At 42.2% G+C, this 26,337-nt stretch overlaps 1 protein-coding gene and 1 long non-coding RNA gene across 12 annotated transcripts in view; one reads left to right on the plus strand and one right to left on the minus strand.

Moving 5' to 3' along the window:
* SMOC1 (SPARC related modular calcium binding 1) overlaps window positions 1-26,337 on the plus strand; it is a 127,412-nt gene that overhangs the window by 7,591 nt on the left and 93,484 nt on the right. Inside the window, exons 1-2 of one of the 11 annotated variants that reach the window (XM_083836833.1) lie at window positions 11,816-11,909; window positions 13,667-13,710. The exons of the other annotated variants lie outside the window; for them this stretch is intronic. Coding sequence (XP_083692959.1) covers window positions 11,870-11,909; window positions 13,667-13,710 — 84 coding nt within the window. The 5' untranslated portion in view covers window positions 11,816-11,869. Of the gene's footprint in view, window positions 1-11,815; window positions 11,910-13,666; window positions 13,711-26,337 lie in introns of those variants that run through there. 11 annotated transcript variants of the gene reach the window in all.
* Window positions 594-16,549, minus strand: LOC310899866. Its single transcript, XR_014584721.1, has 3 exons — window positions 15,942-16,549; window positions 4,604-12,518; window positions 594-3,579 (listed from the first exon to the last, which is right to left on the minus strand). It is a non-coding gene; the product is annotated as an uncharacterized lncRNA (long non-coding RNA).

The raw sequence follows: 26,337 nt of genomic DNA on the forward strand, positions 1-26,337 counted from the left end.
ATCCAGAGGGAAGTGCTGATCCTTAAATGGGGAGGACTTCCAAACACTTAGTGGGCAGATTTGGTTTCAGAGTTTCTCTTGGCTACCAGTCCCCAGTTACCACTAGCTGGGTCACAGACTAGAAGGAATGTGGAAAATGTTATCCATCCCTGTTCTCTTCTATGTTCCATGACTGAGATCAATCACTTAAATTGCACAAGGAAGCCATGCTCTGTCTTTTCATGAGAAGTCCACCAGCCAAGCTGCTACATTTGCGCTTGTTATGAGGCATGGTGTAGTGTATGTTGTATACTTCTGTGGAGTTCAGCATACTTGGTTAAGAACTGTTTTTCTTTGGTTAAATATGAGATCTTATCCTTCAGTTTTAACTCTAGTGCTTTAGGGTTCGACACTCCAGCAACTTTAAACCATCCAACACAATCTCAACATAAAGGTAACTGTCATATGTTCTACAGCAGCCATGAAAACTGAGAGGACTCACGTCTGTTCCTTGAGCTGCAGAAGCACAGCGTGTCTGGTATGGAGGGGGAGTGAAGCAGGAATCGAGTAGATAAGAAAGCATATTCAGGTGAAAACACCTGGTAAGGTTAGTGGTATCCTTTTAATGTACAACAGGGATATATGCCTAGAGAAGACATTCAGATGTACACTATCTCTAGATCTTGCTTCTCTGTTTACTAGACACAGATACTAGTCACAAGCAGATAGGTTGATAATCTTTTGTTGCAGCATAGACTCCCTTGAATAGCATGAAGATTAAAGAGCCTACTCTAGTTTGTACATCAAGCCATTTCCCTTCCCATGTCTTTGAAGCAGATTTACATTGTAGTCCACACATAGGCTTAAACAAATACTTGGTGGAATGAGGTGCAAGTAGAGAACTAAAAAGCCAGAAGCTCCTGGGTGTGTGACTTCCAAGTGGAAGATATTACGTGAATTGGTGTTTGTGGATACTGACCAGGTAAAGGGGGGTTCTGTCTGCGCCAAGTGGCTACTTCTGATTTAAGTATAGTTACCATACGGGATGGTAACTCATGGGATTTTGCTTGGAGTTTTGCCTCTGGCTTACTTCTCTACTCTTAAGAGTGAGTGGGCAAGTGTTGCAATAGTTGATGAGCTATGTACAAAAGTAGCTTTTTAAAATTGTGTTTGTCTGGAATGCCAGCAGATAATCTGCTCCAAACTTTTAATGGAAAGGCAGATTTTAATACGTGCGTTTCTCAGACTTACTGTAAAATACATCTTACATAGTAAAATACATCTAAGGTAGAAGTCCATAGAAGACTAATATACAAAATGAGCAGAGCTGTAATGATGGGTAAACTCATTCTCGGGAAGCACATCAGCCCAAGTTTGTTTTTGTATGCTCATCTTCAGGGACTTCCAGAGAACTAAGCATTCTCTTCACAGTGAACTCAGAGTGCTTTGTTATACTACGTGGTGGTGGCTTTCTTTTTTTAAATGATTGAGCTTTTACATTGAGGCAGGCCAGTTGGTTCCAAAGCAGTCTAGGTGTTGCTGGCTGTGGCAGCTGAAGACTTTGGTTTTCCATAGCTGCCAGGTTTTGTCCTTTCTTTGGTTCCCCTGAAGCAACCAGTGTGTGGGCAGGAGAAAATGTATTCTGCTGGACTTGACCTGTCACTTTCTTAAAACTTGCAAAGTTGTTGAAATCTAACTGTAGGAACTCTCTCTTGAACTTTACAGTTCTATCAGTCTATAATCTACCAGTTGTGTACACCCTGAAAGTCAGGATTATTTTTAAGGTGTCTGATGGAGCATCAAATAATTAATTGTTTTTGCCATGATGTCACTAGTATAGGTGCCTCTTGAGGGTGAAGAGGATGGGAAGTTGGAAGCAATGGGTGTAAACTGTTGCTGCTTTTGTCTTTGTCTCATTGAGAGCTAAGGACAAACTCTATTTCAGGATTTTTAATGTGAAACATGGATACCTGAAGGAGTTCCAAACAAGCTGGAATGGGAACAGAAAGAAGTTGCGTATTTCTTAACCAAGGTGCTACCTGAAGCACTTTGGCAGTAGTATTGGAACTGAAGCTAGCTGTTGCTCATCAGCATACTGCAGTGAGCAGTTTGAAAATTTCTAGTCTGGATGTAAAAGCAACCACAGGACAAAGCTACACACAATAGCTGTTAAAACACTGACAGACGTTACAGACCAGAGCAGATGAATAAAGGGGCTCTTATCCTAGGAGGATGAAGCTATCCTGCTGTGATTCTTGCATGAAAGTAATAGGAAAAAATATCAGTCCCAACTTCCAAATTGAATTTTACTTGTAGAGTTAACTTCAGGAAAAGCTCAGCACGTTTTCTAGAAAACCATATTTTGGTGCTGAAATCGGAACTGAGTGAGAAGAAAACAATCTGCTACTCTTGACACAGTAAATTTCCATGTGCGGTCTTAAAACCTGCCCATCAATATCTCTGGAATTGACCCGGTTGTTTGAGAAATGTATTTTGATTTGAAAAATTTGTGATGCTGATCTAGCTTGAATAGTTGGTGAGCGTCACAAGTAAACTATTTTTTCTTAGTTTCCTGTTGGAACTCAAAGAATTTACCTAAATGTCTCCAAAAATTGCTTCTAGTTCTGCTGGCATGAAAGCAAACTAAAAACAACAAAAAAAGCATACACAATTGCTTCACGTAACCCAGGGACTTCCCCCAGGAGCCCCAGAATAGATGGGAAGATTTCAGCAGGAAAATCCCATGCAGTTTAAAAGAGAAGGATTTGATTTTGCTTGAAACTTGAAAAACCACAAACACTTGTGCTGTCAAGTGAATGACAGTCCTAAATAGAAATTATTTTTCAGCTGTCAGCAGTTCTTTGCTACGGGAAGAGAATACTGAGTTTCAAAGGCGTATCTTTTTCCCTATGTTAAAGAAAGGGTAGGTATTGTATCAGAGTAACTGTTCTTCCTGCAAAACTTCATACTTTCTTGGGTGTCCCATGCAACTGTTAGCTTATTACTGCTTTTCATGATCAGAAGACGTCCACATCTGACTTCAACTGGGGACTCTTGATCATAACTACTTCCAAGTCAGCCAGCTCACTGCTAGCGTCACCTCTCAAGAACAGCTACTTACACAAGCTTTCTGACTAGCTTTTTCCTCATCCAAACTTTTGACAAACTCACGTCCACACCCTCCAAGATGTGTACTCTGTGTGCCTCTGTTCAGGCATGGCAAGGAGAGCGGGAGGACAGTTCAGAACTTAGTAGATCTTGTTGAGCCCTGTCTGGAGCTGCCCCTCCGGCAAAGGTGAGTCCAACTTCAGGAAATAATGCTTTTCTTCGGAAATCACTGAGGCAAGTACACCAAGTAAAACTGCACCTACATTTTCCACTTGACATGCTTCCCTTTGGTTTGTTCAACTTCGATAAACACTTCTTAGGTGTAGAGATTTAAACAACTTTTCAGTGCGATGGTGAAATGCAGCATGTCAGAGCAAAAGCTAAAGATGACTTTCACTTCTTTCCTCATCTTCACCTTTCACGAAACTGTGGGGAATCCAAGCACTTATTCAGGAGGTGCCAGAAGACTGCTGTTAGACATGATGAGGTCACCTCAGATTAAGAGGACAAAATAGGGTGTTATCTTTGGCTTGACTCTTTGGTTAGTATTTATTAGAAAGCAAACCTAGGGATTACCACAAACAAACTAAGCCAAGCACTTGAGCTCTTAGTAGATGGCAGACTGATGTTCATGCATATCCATGTATTTCCTAAGGCAAACAATTAGGATCAAGTGAGAAGAGATAATCTTGTTAAATCTCATGCCAGTGTTCAGATGGATAGAACCATACTTATCTAAAATCGCTGTAGTGTGACTTGCTAGTGAAACAAAAGCCGCTAGCAGATGCTGATGTAAAAATACAAGATGCTCTTGCCATCTCATGTGTTGTAAAGTGATTGACACCAGTGCTATGCACAGCTAGAATGCATCTGAATGAAGTAACAATAGATTCAGCAGTAACATACTAATTGAAGACTGTATTTACAAATGCTGACACTGAAACTTGCTCATTAATGCCCTGTACTAAATGGCATACAGGATTTGATGGCTCTGAATAGAGGAAACCTCTTAAAATCTTAAAATAGCCAGGAGATTGGGTTTTAGGACTTATTTCTTTCTCAGGATAGTGAAAACTTTCCTCCTCATGCACCTCCTCTGTCCTTATTTTTTGCTAGCTGCCCTTACTTTGTCTAGCTGCTGTCTGGCTTCTTGTTACTCTTGAGCACTTGGCTTGGAGCTTCAGATCCCTGAAGTGAAGGGAAGGTATCAGGAAGCTTCTGACTAATTCTGGGAGGAACATGCCTGTTTTATTTCTCTTCAGGGGAGGAAGATGATGTTACCTGATGTCATCTTGTTCTCTGTTGATGAGAGCTAAAATGTACAGATGGCCCTAGAGAATCTTTCTGTGTGTTATAGGGTAACATCTTAAATCTAGTGGTCTATGCAGAGGTTGCTAAGCCTGAACTCTGTCAGTTGGACATGCTGCTTTCAGACAGTCTAGAAAGATTCCCTGTAAGTGTGATTCTCCCTTTGGGACAGGTCTTGGTAGAAATTGAGGAAGATTATAAAGTTTACCCACTTAAAAACTCAAATGGTAGTGACTCCATAAACATTACAGGCTTCTAAAGAGGCAGTTGTAAAGCACTGAATGAATAATTGGCAAGTGTCTGTCCTAGTTGAAGCTTGGAATCTGCTCTGGTAATAGCAATACAGGCTTTTAGGCTAGAAAAGAAAAACAGAAGGCAGATGCTTCATCAGTTTGAAAGGTCAACAGTTTCCCTGAAAATAAGGGAGAGCTCAGAACCTATGAGTTGGTATCGGTCAATATGACAAGATTAAAATTAAATGTAATTAATTGCTTGATTCATTTCTCCACTCCCTCACTTGGTTGAGTTATTCACTTAATGTCCAAGAAGAACTTCTGTAGGTTTCAAACTATACCTGTATTTCACAGAATCACAGGATCATCTAGGTTGGAAGAGACCTCCCAAGATCACCTAGTTCAACCTCTGGCCTAACACTAACAAGTCCTCCACTAAACCATATCACTAAGCTCTACATCTAAACATCTCTTAAAGACCTCCGGGGATGGTGACTCAACCACTTCCCTGGGCAGCCCATTCCAATGCCTAACAACCCTTTCAGTAAAGAAGTTCTTCCTAACATCCAACCTAAACCTCCCCTGGCGCAACTTTAGCCCATTCCCCCTCATCCTGTCACCAGGCATGTGGGAGAATAGACCAACCCCCACCTTGCTACAGCCTCCTTCAACACCAGTCACCTCTAACAACAAGCAAGATGGTATTAAGTTATGCACAGGGCTGTTCTTAGCTGAAGTGTGAGGATGGTGCATAGAATCTGCAAAGTGGAAAAGTTTCTGCTCTTTTCCTTGCTGGTGTGGTGTGTTGACCTTGGCCAGCTGTTCCCCCAAGGTGTTCCCCCTCACTGCCCCTCAACAGGGCAGGGAGAGAAAAAGATGAAAATACAAAGGGGTTGTGATAAAGATAGGGGCACCACTTAAACAGTTAGTCAGATCACAGCTGAACCTAGACATTGGCTTCTCATCCTTCCCTTCTGGAAGGCAGCACAGAGTTAGTTGTGAGGAAGAAGTACTATTGCTGGACATGGTACTGAATAATTCTGAAAAGCAAAATGCCAGAAAAGGAAATGCCAGATGTTACAACACTTGACAAATTCCAACCTGAGCAGCTTAAAAGAGAATCTGTGTAACTTCTGGTTCTGGTGTTCTGCATCCTTGGTTGTGGAAAAGCCCCTGTTTCTTCCCTGGTGCAAGTACATTTGGCCCTGAACTAGTTAGGCATTCTGCTGGTGTGTCACTGTTATCCAGTGAGGCAGAAGATCATGACAAAGCTTTGCTCGTAAATTAAATCAGGTCTGACTTTTTTTCTCTTAAGAGCTCAAGTTGCAGGTGCTGAAACTTGCCATGCAATAGTGCTAGTGCTCTGTGCTTGTTGGTGGGAAGGACTCTGGAATACTTCAACAGAATGCAGCTTCAGAGAAGAGCTACTGCTCAAATGCCTGGGTTGTCTGATGAAATGTCCTGTATGTCAGAGACCAAAACTTCACTTCTCTTAACACTTTCTAGTTGCTTGAGGCTAAAACCTTTTTTGTTAATTGTTTTTTAGATTAGATCTTTTGCTGGGGCAACAAGAAATTAGTAAGTTGCAGGCAGTCTCCAAATAGGATAGAAATAAACCTTTAAAAATTTTCTAGAATCTACTAACTCTTGTAACATTTTAATCTGGTGGCTTATGCCTTCATCAAATCATGTCTTAAAGCCTAATGAAGGGTATTCCACTGCAGTAATTCACAAGCACTTACTGACCTTACACTTTAAAGCAGCAATAAAATTTTACTTCCCTTCTTGCATTGCTGGCTGCCATTTGGCAGGATCCAGTGGAAAGTACAAGCTTTGAGTTTAAAAAAAAAAAAGGCAACTTAAGAAAAATAATGTTCTATTACAGCTGTAGAAGTACCACTGCTTGAGCTAAGACTGACCATTGAGGACAACTGGCAACAAGCTTAGCTGAGTACTCCTGGTACTGAAAACAGGAGGCTGTTACAGCTTTTTCAACCTATAAACCATCATTTACGCTGTATTCATACTGTTGGTTTGGGTCGCCAAGGTCATGTCTGAGCATCTTTTCTGATTCCTCGCTATGGGGTGAACTGGTTGCTGCGAGCTGTTGCCAGACTCCAGATAGAAACCTCACTTCTGAGGCAGAGCTGATGCTGAAATTTTGCTTGCCAGTCATAAAGCTGGAGCTGGAGATGTACCAATCTGGGCTGTATATACCTGAATACATTAGATTCAAAATAAGAGGTATATACTCCTAGTACTCCTGATGGTTTTTTAGGTAATAAACCACAATCCATGAGGGATTAAAATGGTTTGATATTTCAGAGAAATCTTTACATACTGACACTGGATCATGCATGCAACTTTTTATATACAAGGGGATAAAATTGCTTCTTTAGATGCTTACCTTCCAACATGTCTCAAACATCTTGTATAAGAATGATTGTACTCGATCATCTCCTTAGCAAAAACAGGGCTTGTGTGCACTCACCTACTATGAGTTGTGGTCTCTGAGAAGAGAAGCAAATGTTAACATCTACTAAAACAAACAAACAAAAAATCCCACCCACACAATACACCCCTACTCTACCCATATTTGTACTAGGAGTTGCAGTGTTCTGGTATGATGTTCAAGCCACGTGTGAGAGCAATCTTATGTGCGTGAGAAACACATGTGAGAAGTAACTTTCCTTCCAGGAAGAGCAAGACTAACTCTTTCTCCTGCCCTTTTTAAGACAGGGTAGGCTAAGGCCTAAAAGTTTGCTGGGTAGGCAGGATTCATTCCCGACTGAATATGGTGCATGCCTCAAAGCAATAGTAGGTTTGTTGCTCCTTTGCAAATGTGAAAATTAAGCAGGCCAGCTCAATCTGAGAGTAGTTAAGGGTGTCTGGGCTAACTTCTGCTGAAGGCAAATCTTTCTGCTTTTAACATAGGAGCACTTTGCTTCTATCCTGTACCAGAAGAGCTTTCCCAGTGTAGGTATAAGTGAACATTGTACCTATGTACAAGAACTTGTCTGATAAAAAGGAAAACTCTACATCTCTACAAAAGAGATCTGGGGTACCTTGTATGTCTCAGCCTTAGCATTATAAATAATTTTGTCCTGTCGCTTGTTAGGCAGTTTTCCCTTCACGTCTGGTGTAGTGGTGGGGGTTAGATTGAACTTGTAAACAAGTACTTTTGGACTTCACAAGGGTGCCTACCTTTGCAAACAACTGCAGAAGACATGCCCCCGAGCTCTTCAGGGTATTGCCTAGACTTCATGGGGCTGGGTGGACTACCTAGAAATGCTCTAATACAGCATACTTCATCATGTTGTGCTCCCACTTACCACACTGTGGGGTCAAGACACACACCCGGAATAACGGGGTTATTAACGTGGTTATCATTAGTTATGATGGTGCTGGGTGCTGCTCTGGGCCAGTTGATTTCAAACTGGATGTAGCACGTGGGGAGGTGATGTGGCTCCTTAGAACCTGTCAGAGTTATCTGCAGTGCACTAGAAAATGAATTTTCAAGGTGTTTTGGTGGATGGGCTTGGTCCTACGTATACCCTAAAAAGAGCCTCTGTCTGAATAGGGGAAGGAAGCTGAGCCCTTGGGTATGTGTGATGGATTAGATCTAGCCTAGCTAGGGCACCCTTATTAATTTGGGCTTTTAACATCTACATTCCCTTTGCTTTCAAGTCCCATGGCCAACCTGTGCAAGGTTCTTGTCAGCTGCTTTTTATTCTCTGTTGTCAAATATGTAAGTACTAGCTTGAAATAGAACAGTGAGATGATTCGGCTGAGCGCAGGGCTTCTCTGCTCATCTGCTGCTTGTTATTTCTGAACGCAGGAGTGTCAGTCGGCCTTCAGTTCTCCTTGTTTAGGTCTGCGGCATGCGAAAGTGAAAATCTGTCATGGGTGTATGTAAACACACTGCGTTAAAGCATTCGCTCTGCAACTGTGAACAAGGCACTTGATGAGAATGAGGAAAGTAGGTCTGGAACATGTAGCAGTGTTAACTTAGTCTAGAAGGGAAAATGATAGTGTTGGTGTCTGCAAATGGGGTGGAGAATGCTCAGTAATCCTGTCAGCTTTCCAAATTACCAGAAAATTGAACTGAGACGGCAAAGACTTGACCAGTGTACACAGTGGTGCGCAGGGGTGAGAAGATATGGGTTGATATGGTTTCTGTCTTCCTGTGAAATCGCTGATGTACACTAAAGGTGCAAATCTTGCATTAAGGCAGTTGTGCAGCAGTAGACAAGGGCTTTGAGTAGGTAAAGGCAGCATCAAAGTCTCTGACATCCCTAAAAAGTGCAGTGCAAGGCCTGTCTCTTGCACTGAACCCTATCTTCAGAGCAAATGTCAATGCCCTCTAGTGGCTTCAGCCGTGCAAGGAGCAGCAGGCTGGTTACCTAGAACACCAACCTCCCGTTCTCTGTGGCTGGAAGAGGTAGCAGGAGGTATGCGTTCTGGTGGAACAGCTATGCTGCAACTGGGTGAAGAGGAACAATGGGAAACATCCAGGAAATACTTCCAAACACGAATCATTTAAATATTGCAGAATGCCAGGCATTCCAGAAGTGAGATCTGGGGGTACTTTTGCCTTTTTAGGCTGGGAATAAACCTTCTCAGGGAGCTCACTGCAGAAGAGTTTCCGTATTCCCTTCTGTAAGAGCCTGGGTTTAAAGAAAATCAATCACCGTGAGACTCAAATGGGGAGTTAGCCAAGACAGGCTTCCAGAATTACACGGTGTAGAACTGCATTGGCAACATGAGGTAAAACCTGATGGTTTTGGGTATGCACGATGTTTTATCTGTAGTGCAACAGCAGGGGTATACCATTTGGGCTTTGGGTTGTCTATTGTTAAATCAGCTATGGGTATGTTGTCGTAAGAGTTAGGTTAGTCTCCTAAAGTAACTGCTCAGCTCTGAATGCCAATGCCCGTGTGCTGTCTAAAGCTGTTCCTTGTACTCTCAAGGAGTAAAACCTGGGAATTTCAATGTTTCTGTGGCTATAGAAGGTAAAAAGGTGTTGGGCAGAATAATTGGCTGTCTGAACTTGCTTACTACCAAAAGGAAAAATTGCCTTAAGGAGCTTTCAAGATCAAAACTTCTCGCAAGACTCTTGCCTTTAAATCTGATCTTTAAATTTACTGTGGCTTCTAATAATATTGTAGTAGTTCAACTTTAATTCAGTATGTTGTTGGGGAAAGGTAATTAGATGCTTTAATTCCACTTGAATAGTCTGCCTGACCAATGATATAATTAAGTGGCCACTTGTGCCAATTGGAGGTACGTATGTTGGTGTGCAACATACTGATAAGGTGTCCCAAAGATGGCTTTCTTGAGTGCTTAATGTAAGGTGCTTTGAACTGGAAATTGAGCAATTACATTTGGAAGCAATTAATAAAAGCAGTGGAAATTGTAGTTAGTAAATTGTCCTGAATGAACAAAGATTGGGTTATGCATCTGGTGTTTGAAGACTCAGTCTCAAACATCTACGTGCACTTGTGGGCTGGGGAATCTTTGTTCTGGTAAGCTGCCCAGGTTGTGTTTTAAGTTAGAGAACTCCTAAGTAGCTTCAACACGTACAAAAATGGGTCCAAAATGCAATAGGGTTTGTCTTTTCTTTTCAGCTTACGTTCTTTGAAGGGTGCTCCCCCAGCATGTTAAGGCCTTGTCCCAAGAAGTGAAGGATTTCCTTTCACTGTGCTTGGGATCTTGAGTAAATCTTCAATGAAGTAAATGGCAGGTTTGGTAAGAATGTTGTTTTAAGGATACCTTGTCCTACACTAATACAATGGATGTATAGCTACCAAAATGCATGTCTGATCCTGCCCTTCTCAGAGTTCAGCGGTTCCTTTACTTCAGTAGGAACAGAGCAAAACTGAACGAACTTGGGGTGCTGTCTCTGCAATGGGGCAGTTAAGTCCCCTTGTGCCTACTGCCACTCTGTATTTCCTGGTGCTAAAGTTTCCTTCCTGTGTAATGCTTCTGCACAGGCACAGCTACATCTGTGAGGGGTTCGGCTGATGTTAACAACTTCATTTTGTACAACATGGAATTGCCTAAATAAGAAATAAGTAAAGCTAGAGGCATAAGGCTTCTGCACAAGTCTAGAAACTGAATTGTGATTTAGCAGGTGAGGAGATCTTCTGAGGGCCTCAACCGTTGTTTCAGCAGGTCTGTACTCCAGTGATTAAGTGCTCAATTGGACTCTTCAGCTTCTGTTTTTATCATGGTTACTATGCTTGATTGCAGATGTGTTGCTGAGTTTATCCTGTCAGCCCTGTTTGATACTGACCTGGGATGTTGCAGTGCTGGATGTGGAGGAGCAATACCGAGATGGCCAAGCAGTTGCTAAGTTGGCACGCAACTTCTGTAGCTGCTTTGAGCAGTTGGTTTGGGGGCGTCTATCAATGTCTGTAGCTGTTGATCTCCCGCAAAGGTGCATGCCTGAGGTCTGATATTTTCAACTCTGGGCTTATCAGAAGCTGAATGCAGTTCTCTGAGAAAGCGACTGATGTTAGCAGCAGTCCCACTTCATCTTTCTCATCATATCATAAGTATAGCAAACTTGATTGTCAGCAGCTTGTCCCACAGATTTGCATGGCAGGAACAGGCCAAATGAATTATCTGCCAAGCTGTGAGCCTTATTGAGAATTCAATGCCATGTTAGACTGGCTGCTTTTCCTGGCCCTTTTCTTGTCTGCCCCTCTTAAATTAAGAATTTGAAGGGGGGTCTCTGCCTTTCTTCATGTGCAGCCCCATTGCCTGTTTTGGAAAAACCTCTGCTTTGGAAAAGCCTTATGCTTTTCCAGTTCCTAGTTAGGTGAATGAGTGACTTTTCTTTTACAAAGGAGCTGCCTTGTGCTTCCAGACTTGCAGCTGAGAGGAAGTGCCATTGTTGGAACAGAAAATAAACCTGTTCTTCATCCTCTCCCAGTGCTTCCTATCTTGTAGACCAGCTAGGTGATAGAAGGGACAGTGCCTGGACGTCCTGTGCAGCACTACCCTCTCAGAGGGCGCAGGGTACTCCTCTGGGATCCCACGTGGTGCTTGGCACTGCTGTAGTTGGGTTGGTGCCATGTTTACACTGAGCTTGCCCCAAAGGTGGGGGAAAGGGAGGGGAGGAATGTCAAGTATCTTCAGCTTGCCACAGGATGTGATTAGGTAACATAAGAGGATTTAAAAGTCTTTCAGACAAGGAGTAAACATGTCAAATGTGATGGAAAGCTCCAGAGTGTTATATGGACTATCTAAGTCTCTCTGTCAAACTTGGAGCATCAGGTTAGTGTTGAATTTCTGCTCTGTTTTGACCCCTTTCCTTTAAGGGGAATGTACCAGCTGTTGTAGAGGGGGAGCAGGCCCTTGCAGGCTAATAAAGAAATAACTTGCCCCTTTGCTACTGAGAGTTAATGTCTTCTGGCTCTGGGTAAGATACTAATGAAGTTATAACTAGGTTTTATAAGAAAAACAGTGGCTTGTTACTCCTACAACTGTGCGTGGGTCTGAGTCTCAAATTCCACTCAACTGGCCTCAGAGAAGTTGTGTATATACTAATTTAAAATCTCATACAATTCGGCAAGGCCACAATAAGCATACCTGCGTTCACTCAACTCTAGCTTTCGTGCCACATTTTGTGTATTTCTAGCTAATCTTTCATTGGTGGGTAAGAGACCTCGCACCACGCACAGTGTTGGTCTGTCTTGCCCTTGGAGCAGTACTCACCGAAGCCATCTGCAAGAGCAGTGATAGGTTCTTGCTTAACTCTTCACTGTTGAATGGCATTCACTGCACTGGTGAGGTTAGAACAGCAGCACAGCTTCATTCACCTCTCTCCATGTTGTTCATCCACCTCCTGTGTTAGGTAACCAGGCTGCATCAGCAAGTGTTTCTCTGTAGTTAAAAACATTGCTTGTAAGTGGAGCCTGTGTTTCCTTCACAGCTGTAATCGCTCAGAGGTAAGAGGAAAGAGCTCCAGGCACCAGGAGTTAACTAAATGCTCCCTCTCACCCCAGTGATGCATTATTGTGCCCTTGCCTTGGATGTGCTTTTGGCGAGTAACTATAAACACGGCCAGAGGCTGGGGGAGAGTAGCTTTCCACGCATAGAGTGTCTGGAGAATGGTGGTATATTGTGCTCGTTTCACCTTCTGCTGGCTTGTTTTGTTAACTTGACCATTTCTGAAGCTCTTCACCCAGAGTGGAATAGTACCTGCCTTACAGTTATGTGGTGGAGCTCTTTTCCTGATAAACACACTCTAGTCCACAGACAAAAAGAAGTCTTAGAAGTGCAAAACCTCTGAAGCTACACAGCATGCTTACAGTATATCCCCGTTAAACAGCTGTTTGGCAATGTCTAATGCAATTTCCAGTTAATGAAGAATGTTTTCAGGCTAGGCCAAATGAACAGATGATGTTTTAAACGGATATTTTTAATAAGTCTTTATTTGGTATGATGCAGCCAAGTATGTATCCTGCTGCATTTGGTGGGATCCTGGCCATTCTTGTTCTTAAACAGGACCCTAAATTATATTGCTCAAATATTGCGCAGCACCTGGGAGAATCCCTGCCTTAAAGTTCAAACAAGAGCGGAAATATCTGGGGTGTCTGCGTCATGTTGGCAACGGCGTGGAAGAAAGTCTTCCAGTATCACCCCTGCATTTCAGTGCAATCTGGAATAAGCTACACTACAGGGTCAGGTATGTCCTCACTTAGATTTAAGAGCAGGAACGTGCTCAGTAGGAAAAAACTGTTATCTAAGTAGAAGTTGCCCAATCCCTCAACACTATGCTCCAGCACCCAGGGCCCTGGTGCAAAGGGTAGGCTTGTTGAGTGGCGAGAGATTGCTCAGTTGCCTGCGGATTGCAGCCAGTCCCAAAGACTACCAGCTGAAGAGTCCTGACAGAAGTTATCTAAGAATGCTTGAAATGGCACTTGTCTCTTGCTGTTTTCTGTATTCCTCAGTTATTCTGGGCTGTGTATTTATAAGCATTAAGTGTCTGAAACAGAATTCATGCTAATTTCTGTATTGGTTTGTTGCAGAAGCAGATGCTTGCCATGTAGCAGTTCTTATGGAGCAGAGGGAGGTAAGAGGTAGGAGCGTGATTCTATCTGTGAGCTGTCTTGGCACTAGATGTGCTGTCCTCCCTGCTTCTAAAATATCTCAGAAGGAAAAAGGCTTATTTTTGGCATTGTTTCCTCTTTATTGTGAAGTGCAAGGAATGAAATCTTACAGAAGATCATGGACAAGAGACTCAGACTGAAAGACTCGACCAGATAGAGATCGTTCCTGATAAACCATATTTGGGCTGGCTAGAGATGGGAGTAATTAAAACAGCCTTTTTGATGAGCATTATTAGAAAAACCCATGCAGTATTAGGAGAGACCTTCACAGTTAAATATTCAGCAACTTTTGTACTAGGCTTTCATTTGATGTTATATGCCTTTTCCATTCTGCCTGCTGTCCTTTAAAGCTCTGCCAGTATTGCTCCTGATGGTCAGTTTTTGCTGCAAGTTTTCTTTGCGAAAGTGGTGCTTTTTTCTAAAATGCTCAGTTGCAACAGGGTGGTATGCAGAGTTGAAGCTTCTTGCTGATGCTTAGCCTCTGCGGCTAGACTACCAAGCTACTGCCACTTATTATCACCAAGTAAAGTAGTTCTTAAGACAGCCAAAAGCTGCAGGGTTTCTCTGGTGTTCCAGTTACATTAGTCTAAGTAACCTACCTTTCTCAGGCAACATCATTCTGCTCTTCTTGATAAGGAGAACATAAGATTGGTAAGTTGAAGAGGTTGGTGGACTTAAGAACCCTGTTTTTCTCAGGTTAGGACACACATTCATCTAGCCCTCAAACATGGTGCTGATGGTTCAGTGTGTGGGGCAGAAAGTCTAGAGCTAGGTGAGAAGTTCTACTAAGAGTGACCATACGAATTACTCTTCACACAAGCAAACTGATGGAAAAGCTTCAGACTGATTCCCTTGTTAAGTTTCCTTGTTGCTGTGTAATTTCTTACGGGGATTGCCTTCTGTGTGACTATCTACTGGTTTAATTCTTTAATATCTGACTCTGGGGAAAAAATGAAAGTACTTTCTATATTTGGATAAACATTTGCACTACCCTTAAATGATGTCCATGTACGCAAACACATGGCTCACTAGTCAGTACATCTGAAGAAAGCAAACTTTTTCAGAAAGTACAGTTATGCTAGGGCAATGATTATAAATAGAAAATGGAGCGAGATGCCCAGGGACAAGATGACAGCTGGAAGTCACAGGCTAGCTGAAGTGAACCTGTCTGTGCATTGCCTGCATGAACCCATTCGGGTACACCTGCCTTTGGGTAGTTGTTGCCATGGGTATTGACTCCGTTTTCTGGGGGAGTCCTGGCTAACAACTGCTGAGGTGGAGGTGAGCAGTTTGGTGTCACCTAGTCATCACAGATCTGTCCCCTGGTACGAACAGCACCAGGAGAGCTACCCCAAGCCACTAACAGTGTCTTTCTGCCTGAACTCTTCAGTACTATGTGTGAATAATTTTATCTGAGAATAATACTTATCTTAAGCTGTTTATGTTGTTAAAGTAGACTTCTGTTTAAATTTAAAAAAAAAAGAGGAGAACTGGGATTAATTAGCTAGTGACTTCTTGGTATGCTTTTTGTTTGCTATTGCTATGTACCTACTATGCCTCTAATCAATTTGGGTGAATTGCTACCCATTAAACAATATGATCAAGCACGTAAAATGTTGCAAAGACTTGATACTGTCTTATGCATCCTCCTATAAAATGTAACCTGATTTTTGAGCTAAAAAAGCAAGTCTTTTAGATTCTTATCCTTGCAGGGTGCTGTTTTGGAGAAGAAATACTATTGCTGCCTTTTTGATTTGCTCTCAGAGCTGGACAAGAGCTCCTTTCTGCATAGAAATATAGAAATCAGAGCTGCCATCATTTCCACAGGATGTTCAGGCCCCTGAAATGAATTATCTTGTGAAGTACAACCACCTTCAAACAAAAATCTTCTCTAAATTCATGCTAGTTGTAGTGAGTTTCTGTGAGGATGTTTTGTTTGTGTTCCTTGGGGTGATCTCTTCTCACTTCAGCTGATCTTTTTTAATAATCATTTAGCCACTTGAAGCGTTGCATGCCTTCAGACCTTGCCAGTTAAGAGAGAACTAGTTTGAGTAAAAATGTTTGAGGCAGGTGTCATTAGTGCTTGGTATGATCTGGGGAGAGAGACTAGGCACTCCACTAAGCACCCCTCCAGCTTTGTTTACTGCTCCTTAGGAAATCATTCAGAAACAAGTTTTTAAGGACCCATACTTACATTTTTGGCACTTCCGAAGAAATTTCTTTCCATAGTCAAGGATGTACACAGGTCCTGCTTCAAGGCTTTCTCATAAAATATTGCACAGAAGACCATTTGTTGCCTGCAAACCTGGGATTCATCTGATCTAGAGGACTTGACGTGACTCCCTTTTAAGAACAGTGCTCAGCTGGAATTGTTTGCTCCGAGGCAGTCCTCATACTCTGTAGCAGAATCCAGTTCTGGGTAGGGACATGGAGAATGATGAAATAAGCAAGGGATATAAATCTGCGTCCTGGAGCCAAATATTGCTGTCAGCTTCTTTGCGTGCAAACTTTAGACCTTCCCTCCCTTTAAACCTTGCTCACAGGTGTTCAAAATCTGGCTCTGGCTTTACCTATTGAAACTTTCCCTCCTTTTTTTCCTAGGGATTAACGATGACTAAATTACCCTGCAAACTTTTCTAAGAAGTTTGTGTTGGGCTCTGCTGAGAAATGAGGAAATTCCAGCGGTGGGGGGAGAGGGGAGAAGGAAGCTCCTTGGCAGAGACTTCACAGCCAGACTTGGGAACTGCAGAGAGTCCTAGTCCTGTGCAAGTCGTAGTATACCTGTGCTCTTAGCAGGCTCTGGGTATGTGGAGAGGGAGGCTGAATCTGGAGATGGGTTCTCTGCAGGATGGCTTACTCTTGTTTTCAGATATTTTGTGTTTTCTTGAGGATAATTTGAGTTTGTATTTTTTCTTGCTCTTTCCTACTCCACTTTATTTTAGGCAGTGCTCATGCTTTGTTGGCACTGTCTTGATATTCAAATGTAACGATATTGTGTGGTGCTTCTGAAAGATCACTGCAAGAAACTGAGTTATTGCTTCCCTGCCAAGTGGCCAACAGCTAGGTGATAGCCACAGGCATGTTAGGGATGGGATGGGAAACAAGGCTACAGATATCTTGCCCTGGCACTGAAAAGTAATGAAAATAAAATCTGCTTTCAGGATGTATAATTTGTCATCTGGCTTGATGAATCAAAAACAGGGCAAAATTGAACTGACTTATTTCTCTGTAGCCTGGATTCAGGAGTCTTGTGAAAACAAAGAAATTTGCTGGCTGGAATATATAGCTCAATTACTTGAGCTGTAACCAGTAAAAGAGGATTGGGGATTGAAGTAGTATCCAGAGATCGAGCAGGATTACTGAGTACAATTAGGGCTTTTGAGGGCTTGTTTAATAACTTCCTACTACTACTTGCTTGCATTCTGAATAAGAAATTGGCTGAAGAATTTGTATGGGTTTTTAAGGTACTGGGATGAGAGAGGTCTTAGGAAGCTGGGCAAGCTGAGAAGGAGGGGAGGAGGTGGCACAATGATGAGGGGTGGGAATGAACCAGCAGCCTGGCACGTGAATAAACCCTCGAGGAAGATGCTTGGTGCGTGAGCTGGTAACAACACTTGTATCTCCAAGATGTGACTGTAATTGCTAAAGAAGAATCTTTCGACGTTGATTATGGAGACGGTCTTTCTGTGCACAAGAGCCAGCACACTTCAGCTGGGAGGAGCAGAGATAACTTAAGGTTTTCTCAAAGGTTTCAGTGTTTTCCAAGTAGGTACTGGAAGAGAGCTGATTAAACATATAGGACCTCTCTGAATCTAAGAGGGTGAGAATTGAAAGGGAGCAAAGGCCAAGAGTGAGAAACAGTGTCTGGATACAAAAAGATTTGAGTAGAGAAACGTGTGGTACCGCTAGCTATGGCAAGGTTCAGCCAAAACCAAGACCGACAATAATAAGCTGATTCAGTCACGCTAGTGTCTTTACTAGTAGATACATTTAAATTTTCAAGGGTCGGTGAAATCTTGTAGCTAGGCCAGGTATGCAGCCATTTCTTGTGCACCTACAAATCCAATTTTTATGTGACTGTCAGCCCGATTTCTTCAATCAAAACAAACATTCTCTATTGGGTCGCAGTTGCCCTAAACTAACTTAGCATCTGCCTGGAGTCCTATCAAGCAACATAAAATTAGTTTTGCTAATTCTTCCCTTCCTATTTGTATGGCTGAATTTCACTGGGTTTCTGTCAGACTTGATTCCCCCTCCAGTCATCTCTTACCTCCTGATATGGACCAAGAAGCTTGTAAGAACTGTGATGATGCATTGTTCAACATGTCAAGATTATTTTTTTTTTAGGTAAAAGTAGGACTTCTCAGTGTTTTCAGACAGCTGCTGCCTGGAATAACTCTTCAGCCTGAAGTTGCTGAGTGCAGGGGAGGAGAGAGGAGAATGGTGGTGGCTTTTTTTTTTCTTTTCCCTTCTCTTCTCTCCAGAACAGGCCACTCTTCAACCAGAAAATCCCTGACAGCTACTTGTGCTGGATGCTTCTGCCTTGCTACTAGTCTTGCTACTTGCTAATAGTCTTGCTACTATTTAGATATCACTGAGCTACTTTTTGGGGTGTGGATAACAACAGCCATGGTCTGGGCCTTTGTTGCTATCTACTACATTTTTTTTTTTTTTTGGCAGACCTCATCTGGAGTGTGCAGCACTTTGCAGCTGCAGTGACTAGAGCTTTCCTGAGACTTAGTTTTGAGCAGGGTGAGGGAACATGATTTGCTAGTGTCTTGCTTCTTGTTTAGATGAGAAGCTCGTGCTGTAATTACTACAAGAGTGGCTGTAGGTGGATGGGAGAAAGGATTAGAGATGCTTCGTATCTCTTGTTCCCTGCCAGTGTTAGCTTGCCTGCTATGACCTCAAGCAGTATGGTAGTACCACATGCGCAGTAAGCCCTTCCATTGTGATATTCAGTGACAAAGCAAGCCCTGCTTCTTCTAATCCTTCCTACTGGTGCCTCTTTATTCTTTTGGGGCTCATCTTTATATAGGCTTTAGTCCAGGCTGGGAAGGAGCGACATCCACCAATGAGAAGAGCGGTCTTGATCAATGGGGTCAGAAAAACAAACTCCTTCAGGTGAGGTCGGGCACAGCAGCTTCTTATGTTCCAGAAGGTGTGAAGAAAGAAAAATTGCTCAACCTTGTTTGAAGGAAGCTCCCAATACTCTTCCAGATGTGGTGGTGATGTGAGCACTACTCTTTGTAGTTTGGAGAAGTTGAAAAAAACCTAAACCCTGTATGCAGAAGCTGGTATCACAGACTGCTTTAAGTCTGTCAACTAAAAATGTAAGTTTGGTCTTTGTCCACTGCGAGAAGTCTGACCAGTGAGTCCGAGTATGTGTTTGTACTGAGGCCAGGTCTTAGACCAGACTGAAAGAGATCCAGAAAATCTGAGGAATCCAGATAAAGCCACAGCTGTTTTGCCATAGCTTTCTCAATAACATGCCCTGAAAAGGAAGATGAGAGAGTGCAATAATCTTGCCCATTATCTGTGTCAAGGATTTATTGTGCAAAGGTTTCATATTTGTTATATTAAGACTGATACCCTTCTCCCTTCAGGGAGGCAGACAGCAAAAATAGTCCAATATGTATGTTAGATTTTTGTTGAGCTTTCACTCGAGACACAAATACAAATAGTAGCACAAAGTTAGCTGAGCACTTCCAGAACCCCAGTGAGTGCAACTGGAGGAAAGTTAACCTGGTGAGTTTTGTGTGAATTTGGGCTAGAGGTGACTACTTTTATGAGCTGTCAACCCTGGACAGAAGAGCTCGTGTACGAAGGTACCCCGTTGGTGTGGACAGCTTTTGACTACAAGGATCTTAGTGACGGTGAAAGTTCACTTCACTTGTGTTTAAGGGACAGTACTGTAGAGCCAGAAATGCTCTAAAACTTATTTCTTGGGGAAAAAAGGAAATTGTCTGTCTCTAGCAAAAAGGAATCTTCATGAGTATTCTGCAGCTCTTCACCTAAGTGTGAAAAATAGTTCGGTGTAGCTGGAATCAACCTTTCCTCCTAGCTGAAAGTAAACAGACACTAAAGTAAACAGTCCCGTAGTACAAAATGTGAAAAAGCTGTCAACCTGAGAGAGTGAACAGCCTGTATGAAGATCAGTCACTCTCTAATGTCATTCTGCTTGGATGTGGGGATTAAGGATATGTATAACATAGTGGGGTTAGGGGAAGGGATGCAGTATGATGGGAAAGGAATTTTGTAGTTTACAGGGGAAGCTCATACCAACAACCTGGGGCAGTGTCAAGATGCCTGTAAATGCTTCTTTTGAAGACACCTTTATCCTAGCTTCCCCTTCCATACATTTAAAAACCAAAGGCCTCAGGAGTCTTCGAGTAGCAAACCCTGACAGGTTAGTGATGATCCTTGCAGAGTTCAGTGGTGATGAGGGGATTTGCTGGGAACACCTTACAAACCATGTCTCTCACTTCAGTACTGAAAATGCTCTTGACCTGTGTGAACAGCATGTCTTGCTAATAGAATAGTAACGTTGCTTGGTAGTTCACCAAAAGTGATTAAAATGAAACCTCTTACTCCCAAGCTATCAGAAGGCATGTGAACTCTGTACTTGAGCAGGATAGGAAGCCGTGTGCACTAACAGCTTGTCACTTTGAAGTGGCATTGCGTAGTTTGCAGTAAATGGCAGTGCTGGAGCTATAGTAATGCTTGACCTGTGTTGTGCTTTTCAAGTTCGTCGATTGGCATCTAAGTTACTGCTGCAGTTCTGAAGAAAAACACAATTGTAAAGGAATCCTGTCTGCAGAAATCCAAAAATGTCTTTACCCCTCAGTGTATACACTAACGCATTTCTGAATGTTGTCTGTCCCTGACAGCAGAGGATGGAATTAAAGCCAACAAGGATCCTTCATTCTTGCCTTGCGCAAGCATTTTATCTTAGAACTGTCTTTTGTAGCTTTTTCAACTACTGCAGTAGCCAGTACACATCTTGTCTGTTATGGAAAGCTTGTTATCATATGTTTGCATGGCCATATTAAGAAACTTTTTTGAGGTGGGAGCTTTAATTAAAATAAAGCTGCATATTGGCAGAACTGAAGTTCATGTCCTGAGTCTTGTACTCACAGCAGGTTCTTCCATTTGTTGCCCAGAAAGACTCCAGTAATGGGGAAAGCTTCTCTGCTACTGCCTGTACGGTGCCAGGAAGATCTGACTGCCTGACGGTCCGAGGAAGCATTGTCCAGCACGTCATTCACACAGAGGGCTAAACTCGGCGGGTGGTTACCCATACAAAATCGAGGGAAGCATTTGGTTTAAATGCAAGAGGAAAGATGAGGAATATTGTAAACACTGTAAAACACAACGCAAACAGAATTGCAGAACAAAGTAATAAAACAATGACTCTTTCCCTTAGGGAGTTAGGGGAAAGAGTTTATTTTTCCTGACTTTTGACAGGAGTTTCAGTTCTGTTTCGTATATCCTTTCCTGATTCTTTCCCTCTTGCTCTAAATTCCTGGCTGGAGTATTTCTTTTCTTGGTAGACAGGACTATTCTGTTCTGAATTTAAACCTTGCCTTAGATTAATGTATCTGTTTAGGTCAGCGTAGAATCCCCTGAGGTAGGTATGGCACTTGAAGCAGTGACTGTTAAGAAGTCAAGCCTGGGATCCTCACGATAACAAAAGCACCTACTGGAGGGCTATTCAAAGTCCATGCTGACCTACAAAAGCAAGAGTTAAGATTGCTAAATGGTATGTATTTCAGTAGTATGGTTTGACTTGTAAAGCTCGGTCTCTGAAACCACCTGTCTGCAGCTCAGACCCTAGCAGTCTGAATATCAAACACCTACATGTTTGTTTGGACTGTGGATGTCACTACTGCAGTGTTTCCTGGAAGGAGCAAAGAGGACCTCATAGCTATTAACTGAGCAGTTAATAACTTCTGCTGATGAGAATGTGTCTTTACTGTTGCCTCTTAATCCATAGGCTAGAAGTCAAGGGATGAGTCAGACTCTAAGATGCTAGGAAAAAAAACCTTTATTTGTAAGAGCTCTGGAATAACGTTAGCCATAAATGTGCGAAAGCTGTAGCTTTCACAGTAATGGCAATGTGAGTTACTCTGTATTTAGCAAGGGAACATGATATTTTGTATTAACAAGGTGAAGTTCCTGTCTTTTCAGTTTCACTGTTTTTGACACGTCAGAGGAGTAATAGAGTAAATAAGGGCAACCTCCTTTATTACTCTGTATAGCTGATGGGGTCAGGACCCAATGGAAAATCTCTGGAGATGCAAAGGTAGACCTTCTATGGAGGGTGACCTGTCAAGATAGCTATGTTCCCAGACAGAAGCAGTAATAGAGCTTCAGAAGCTTTGATGCTGAAGTGTTCATGATTGTAAGTGTAAAGTCAGATGGAGTGCAGAGAACCCCCTGATGCATCCACCTTCCACCGAGAGTTATCTTTGGTTAATCATTGTCTTCGGATCGTGTTGAGGTAAGCATATAGTTAAGAAAAGCAACCTCTTTAATGTTCACAGCACCTCCTTTTTCAATATTCCTCCTGTGCACTGGAATGTCAGACTTGGCATTCAGCTAGTGTACCTCTGCTGATGGGCGGCCAGCCCTTGCTGGGTTTGAACTAATGAGCTCAGCTATTTCTAATATCTACTTCTTGGTTCTGCTGTTGGCAGCAACCATAATGAAGGCTGGATGCCAGCTTCAGTTTGAATGACTCTTTCAGTGTTTTAGAAGAATTGAGTTAAGAAGGACTGAAACTTGTAGGGCAATGGAGTTTTAATGGGTGGCATTTTCAATCCTGGAAGATCTACACGAACAAAGCATTTGCACTCAAAAGAATGCCCTTATACAGTTGTATTTCCACTGGAGCTCAGCTTGAAAGATATGTCTGCCTAGCTGTGTTTGTAAAATTGTTTAATTCTCATCTTTTTTCATGTGATGATCTCCTAGCAGAGTAGAGCAGTTCCAGAGATGTCGTCTTCATACACCTGATGTGATTTTTTTTTTTTTTTTTTTTACAATAGTGTTTAATACATGTGGCCATTGCTGAAGTGAGACACTGGATGTGGTGTAGACCGGACAGTGGTGACAATCGAGAGATTTTTCGGCTTGACATAGGCTCAGCTGTATCCGTTTTGCTGTGTGTGCTTAACTAATATGCATGCTAAAGGGAGTTAGTTACCTAGAAGATAGTGTTCACAAGTTTCAAAGCAGTGAAAGTCTGGTAAAACTTATTATCTACTTTTTGCAGTGCAAGGTGTCTGCAATGAAGAGTAGGTTTTGTTTTTTGTTGGAGAGAATGAGTGATGGAAGGAGAAAATGTTCGTGTGTTTTTTGTCTTGCCAGCTTGGGATGTTTAGAAAGCTTATCAACTGCCCTGGAGACTCCATTTAGAGCAGGCTCCCTGCTCTTCAGCAACAACACTGTGGAAAGAAAGGGCAAAGTAATTCTATTTCTTGAGATAAAGAAAGGATGAGACTGTACTTAAGAGAAGGGGGGTTGGATGAGTTGTTGTCAGGTTATAAAGACAAATTTTAAGGGCATTTGGACTTAAAGGGAAGCCTTTTATAGCTACCAGGCTACTGATGGAAACTCAACAGAGAGCTTTTACTTCAAGTAGATTTATTTAAGAATGCTTCAGCAAGACTTGGTTGTAATTGGACACGCTTGCAGCTGATGTGCATCCTCACATTACATAACAGACTTGTGTAAAAAACACATGAAATAAAGAATCTTCAACTTTGGCACAAGGAAGGAGCGTTGCTGAACAGTATTAGTGTAATGCTGAAAACTCCCGTGAATAAAAGATTTGAGATAAGTTCAAGGGAAGTCTTACAGTGTTCTTGAGCAGTAATAGATCCCACAGAGGTTCTAATGGAATTATTAGGAAGGAAGTAGTTATAGGTGGAGGGGACGATTACTGTAGATTACACAGGTCGATCTAATTTAGGTGAACTGTCATCTAACATTTCAAGAGTTTGGAACCAGTGGCCCCTCAACTTGTCCATGCTGCCTGCAGTACTCCAAGCTTTTTCAAATTGGTGAGAGGGCATTCCTAGGGCTGACTGTGTAGCCATTCCTACTACGGGTGATAAATGGGCACAGGAAAGCATTCTTTCACAGCCACTTTCTGCATTCACCGGGGCAGTTTAGCCCATACACAGAACTCTGGAAAGACTGGAGCTGACACTTAGTTTTTTACATGGTGGAGCGTAAAAAAGCATGTACTTCAGTCTCCAGCACGATTCAAGAGGGTTTGCTTCAGATCTTGAAGAACATATGCAGTGGTTTAAAGCACTCATCTACATGAAAACCTTCTTGTGTAAGGATAGGGAACGCTCTGGGCAAAAATCTTGCTTGAGATACTGCCCTCTGTTATACTGTATACCTAATGACATTGCTTCAACCCTGCTGCTTTCTTGAGATCTCCTGAGTTTCTTTTGAGGAAAATATGCCCCCTTCCACTGGAATAGCTGACTTCCCACCTTCTGGTGACAGCACAAAATTGTAATCCTGCTATATTTGCTAGGGGAAAAGAACAGCTTCGACTATCGTTATGACAAACTGAAGTAAGGGATATAGTTTCTTAAAGGAGGCCAACTTGGCATAAGTTATGTAGGATGATGTTTTGAAGTCTGGTTTTGTTTTTGAGTTACACTGAAGAAGCAGTGGACTCCCTAAACCAGACAGACTGGATTGGGTTATTAAACAATACAATTTATTAAAGACAAGATTCCACCTTTATGTCAATGGAAGTTTTGCCATTGTTTCCTTTGGGACAAGAAATGCATTTCTTGACTATGCAAACATCTGGATTTTCTATCTGGTTCAACATATATATATATATAGTAGCAAAGTTAATGAGAAGAAATAGTCCAAGTTAAACATACCTTCTCTTGTCAATGTGTTTGACAAATTAAATTTAATCTTAAATTTGTTCTAGGCTTGCATGTCATCTTGGCTGCAAGAACAATCTGACTGGGAGAGTGAGCTTTGACAGAAGCTGAAGTAATGTTATTTCAAAGGAATTAAATCAGTCTCTACCTTAATATTGCCAAACTTACTACTAAGGCTTAGAAGTCATGTTAGAAATAGAAGACTTGAGCAGAAATTTCTATTTTGTGTTCTCAAGATTTTTCCTCCACTGTTCAGTTGGTCAGCATTCTGATCTGTGGTACAATGTGCTTCAACAAACTAGATGTTTACAAAAGTAAAGGAACTTAAAAGTGATACAGGCATGTGGGTAAAAGTTCTGTGGAAGAAGAGATTGTTTTAAAAGCTTAAATGAACTTCTTGTTCTTTGTCTCTTAGTTTCGTACTTTCCTTCCCACAAGTCAGAAGTAGTTAAGGGGTTGTACTTATTGCATAAGCTTGCACCTCAAAAGCAAGAGATACCATTTTAAAAGTTTACTTTCTCACTGTAATATTTTTTGTTGTAAAACAATAAAAACGCACATGATATCCCCCCAAAAAAAACCAAAAAACAAACAAAACCACCAAAAACACCAAAATGGAAAAACTACCCAATAAACAAAAAACCAGCAGAGATTCTCTGTTATGGTTCAAATTCTAAGGCTTTTCTACTTAACTATTTGTAGGTGAGCTCTTTAAATATTCTCTTAGAAAATTTCGTTGGCTCTAGTACCTTATCTTCTAAAAGCAGAATACAGCCTCCTCATGATGTTTTCTTCCAAGAAACGTTTTGATTCCCCAAAACGCAGTATAGTTTCCCTAGCTAGAAGTCTTCTAGCAGATGAAGCACAATACTTGACCACTTGTAGGGGCTCGCACAAAACAATGATTGGGGGCGGGGGGGGGGGAAGAGGGGAAGATTGCTGTAGAAAAACAAGGTTTCTAGCCTGTAAGGAAAAAAAAAAAGCCTTGAATTTAACTCATACAAATACATACCGAGTTTGTCTGCTTTGTGGTGTGATCCCGTATGTTTGCCCAGCCTTCACCATCCTCAAGCACAGGCTGTGTGCTTTGAACCTATTCTTGTTTGCACAGCTGGGGGCTTGGGGTTGAAATGTAAGTGGTGCTTTAGCTTAGGCTAGACTGTAAGCTTTGCAGGTGGGATGACTCAAGGAGTATAAGTATTGCAGCATTGCAGTGTCCTTCTCGTAAGTCCCTTCTGTCTGGGGAAGGAGCTGAGCCCTTTTATTTTTTTATTTTTATTTTTTTTTACAATACCTGTTACACAACTGGCTTCTCAGGAAGCTGCCTTTGAAATCTTTTTATTTTTTTGTTTTTCCCCCACCAGGTGGGTTCTGAGGCTGAAGGCCCTGGTCAGCTGGTGGGAGCCGTGGTGGTGCTGGCTGGCTGGTATCTACCTGCAAGCCACGATCGGCCTCTCTCTGCCAGAGTTTCTAAGGCTTTCAGGCTTGCTTTCTCCCTTTCTAGAAGCCAAATGCTTTGAGTCTCTGGCTTAGAGCGTGATCATTGACACCTTCGAGGACTGCTGGGCTGCTGGTTCCATGGCGGGAAACCTGGCTGAGCTCCCAGCCCGTGGCTGAGGTGCTTGGGCCCTGCAGGCAGCCTGCCACGGGGCTGAGCCTCCCTGCGAT

This window comes from Anser anser, assembly GCF_964211835.1.
Source record: "Anser anser genome assembly, chromosome: 5".
NCBI lineage: Eukaryota > Metazoa > Chordata > Aves > Anseriformes > Anatidae > Anser > Anser anser.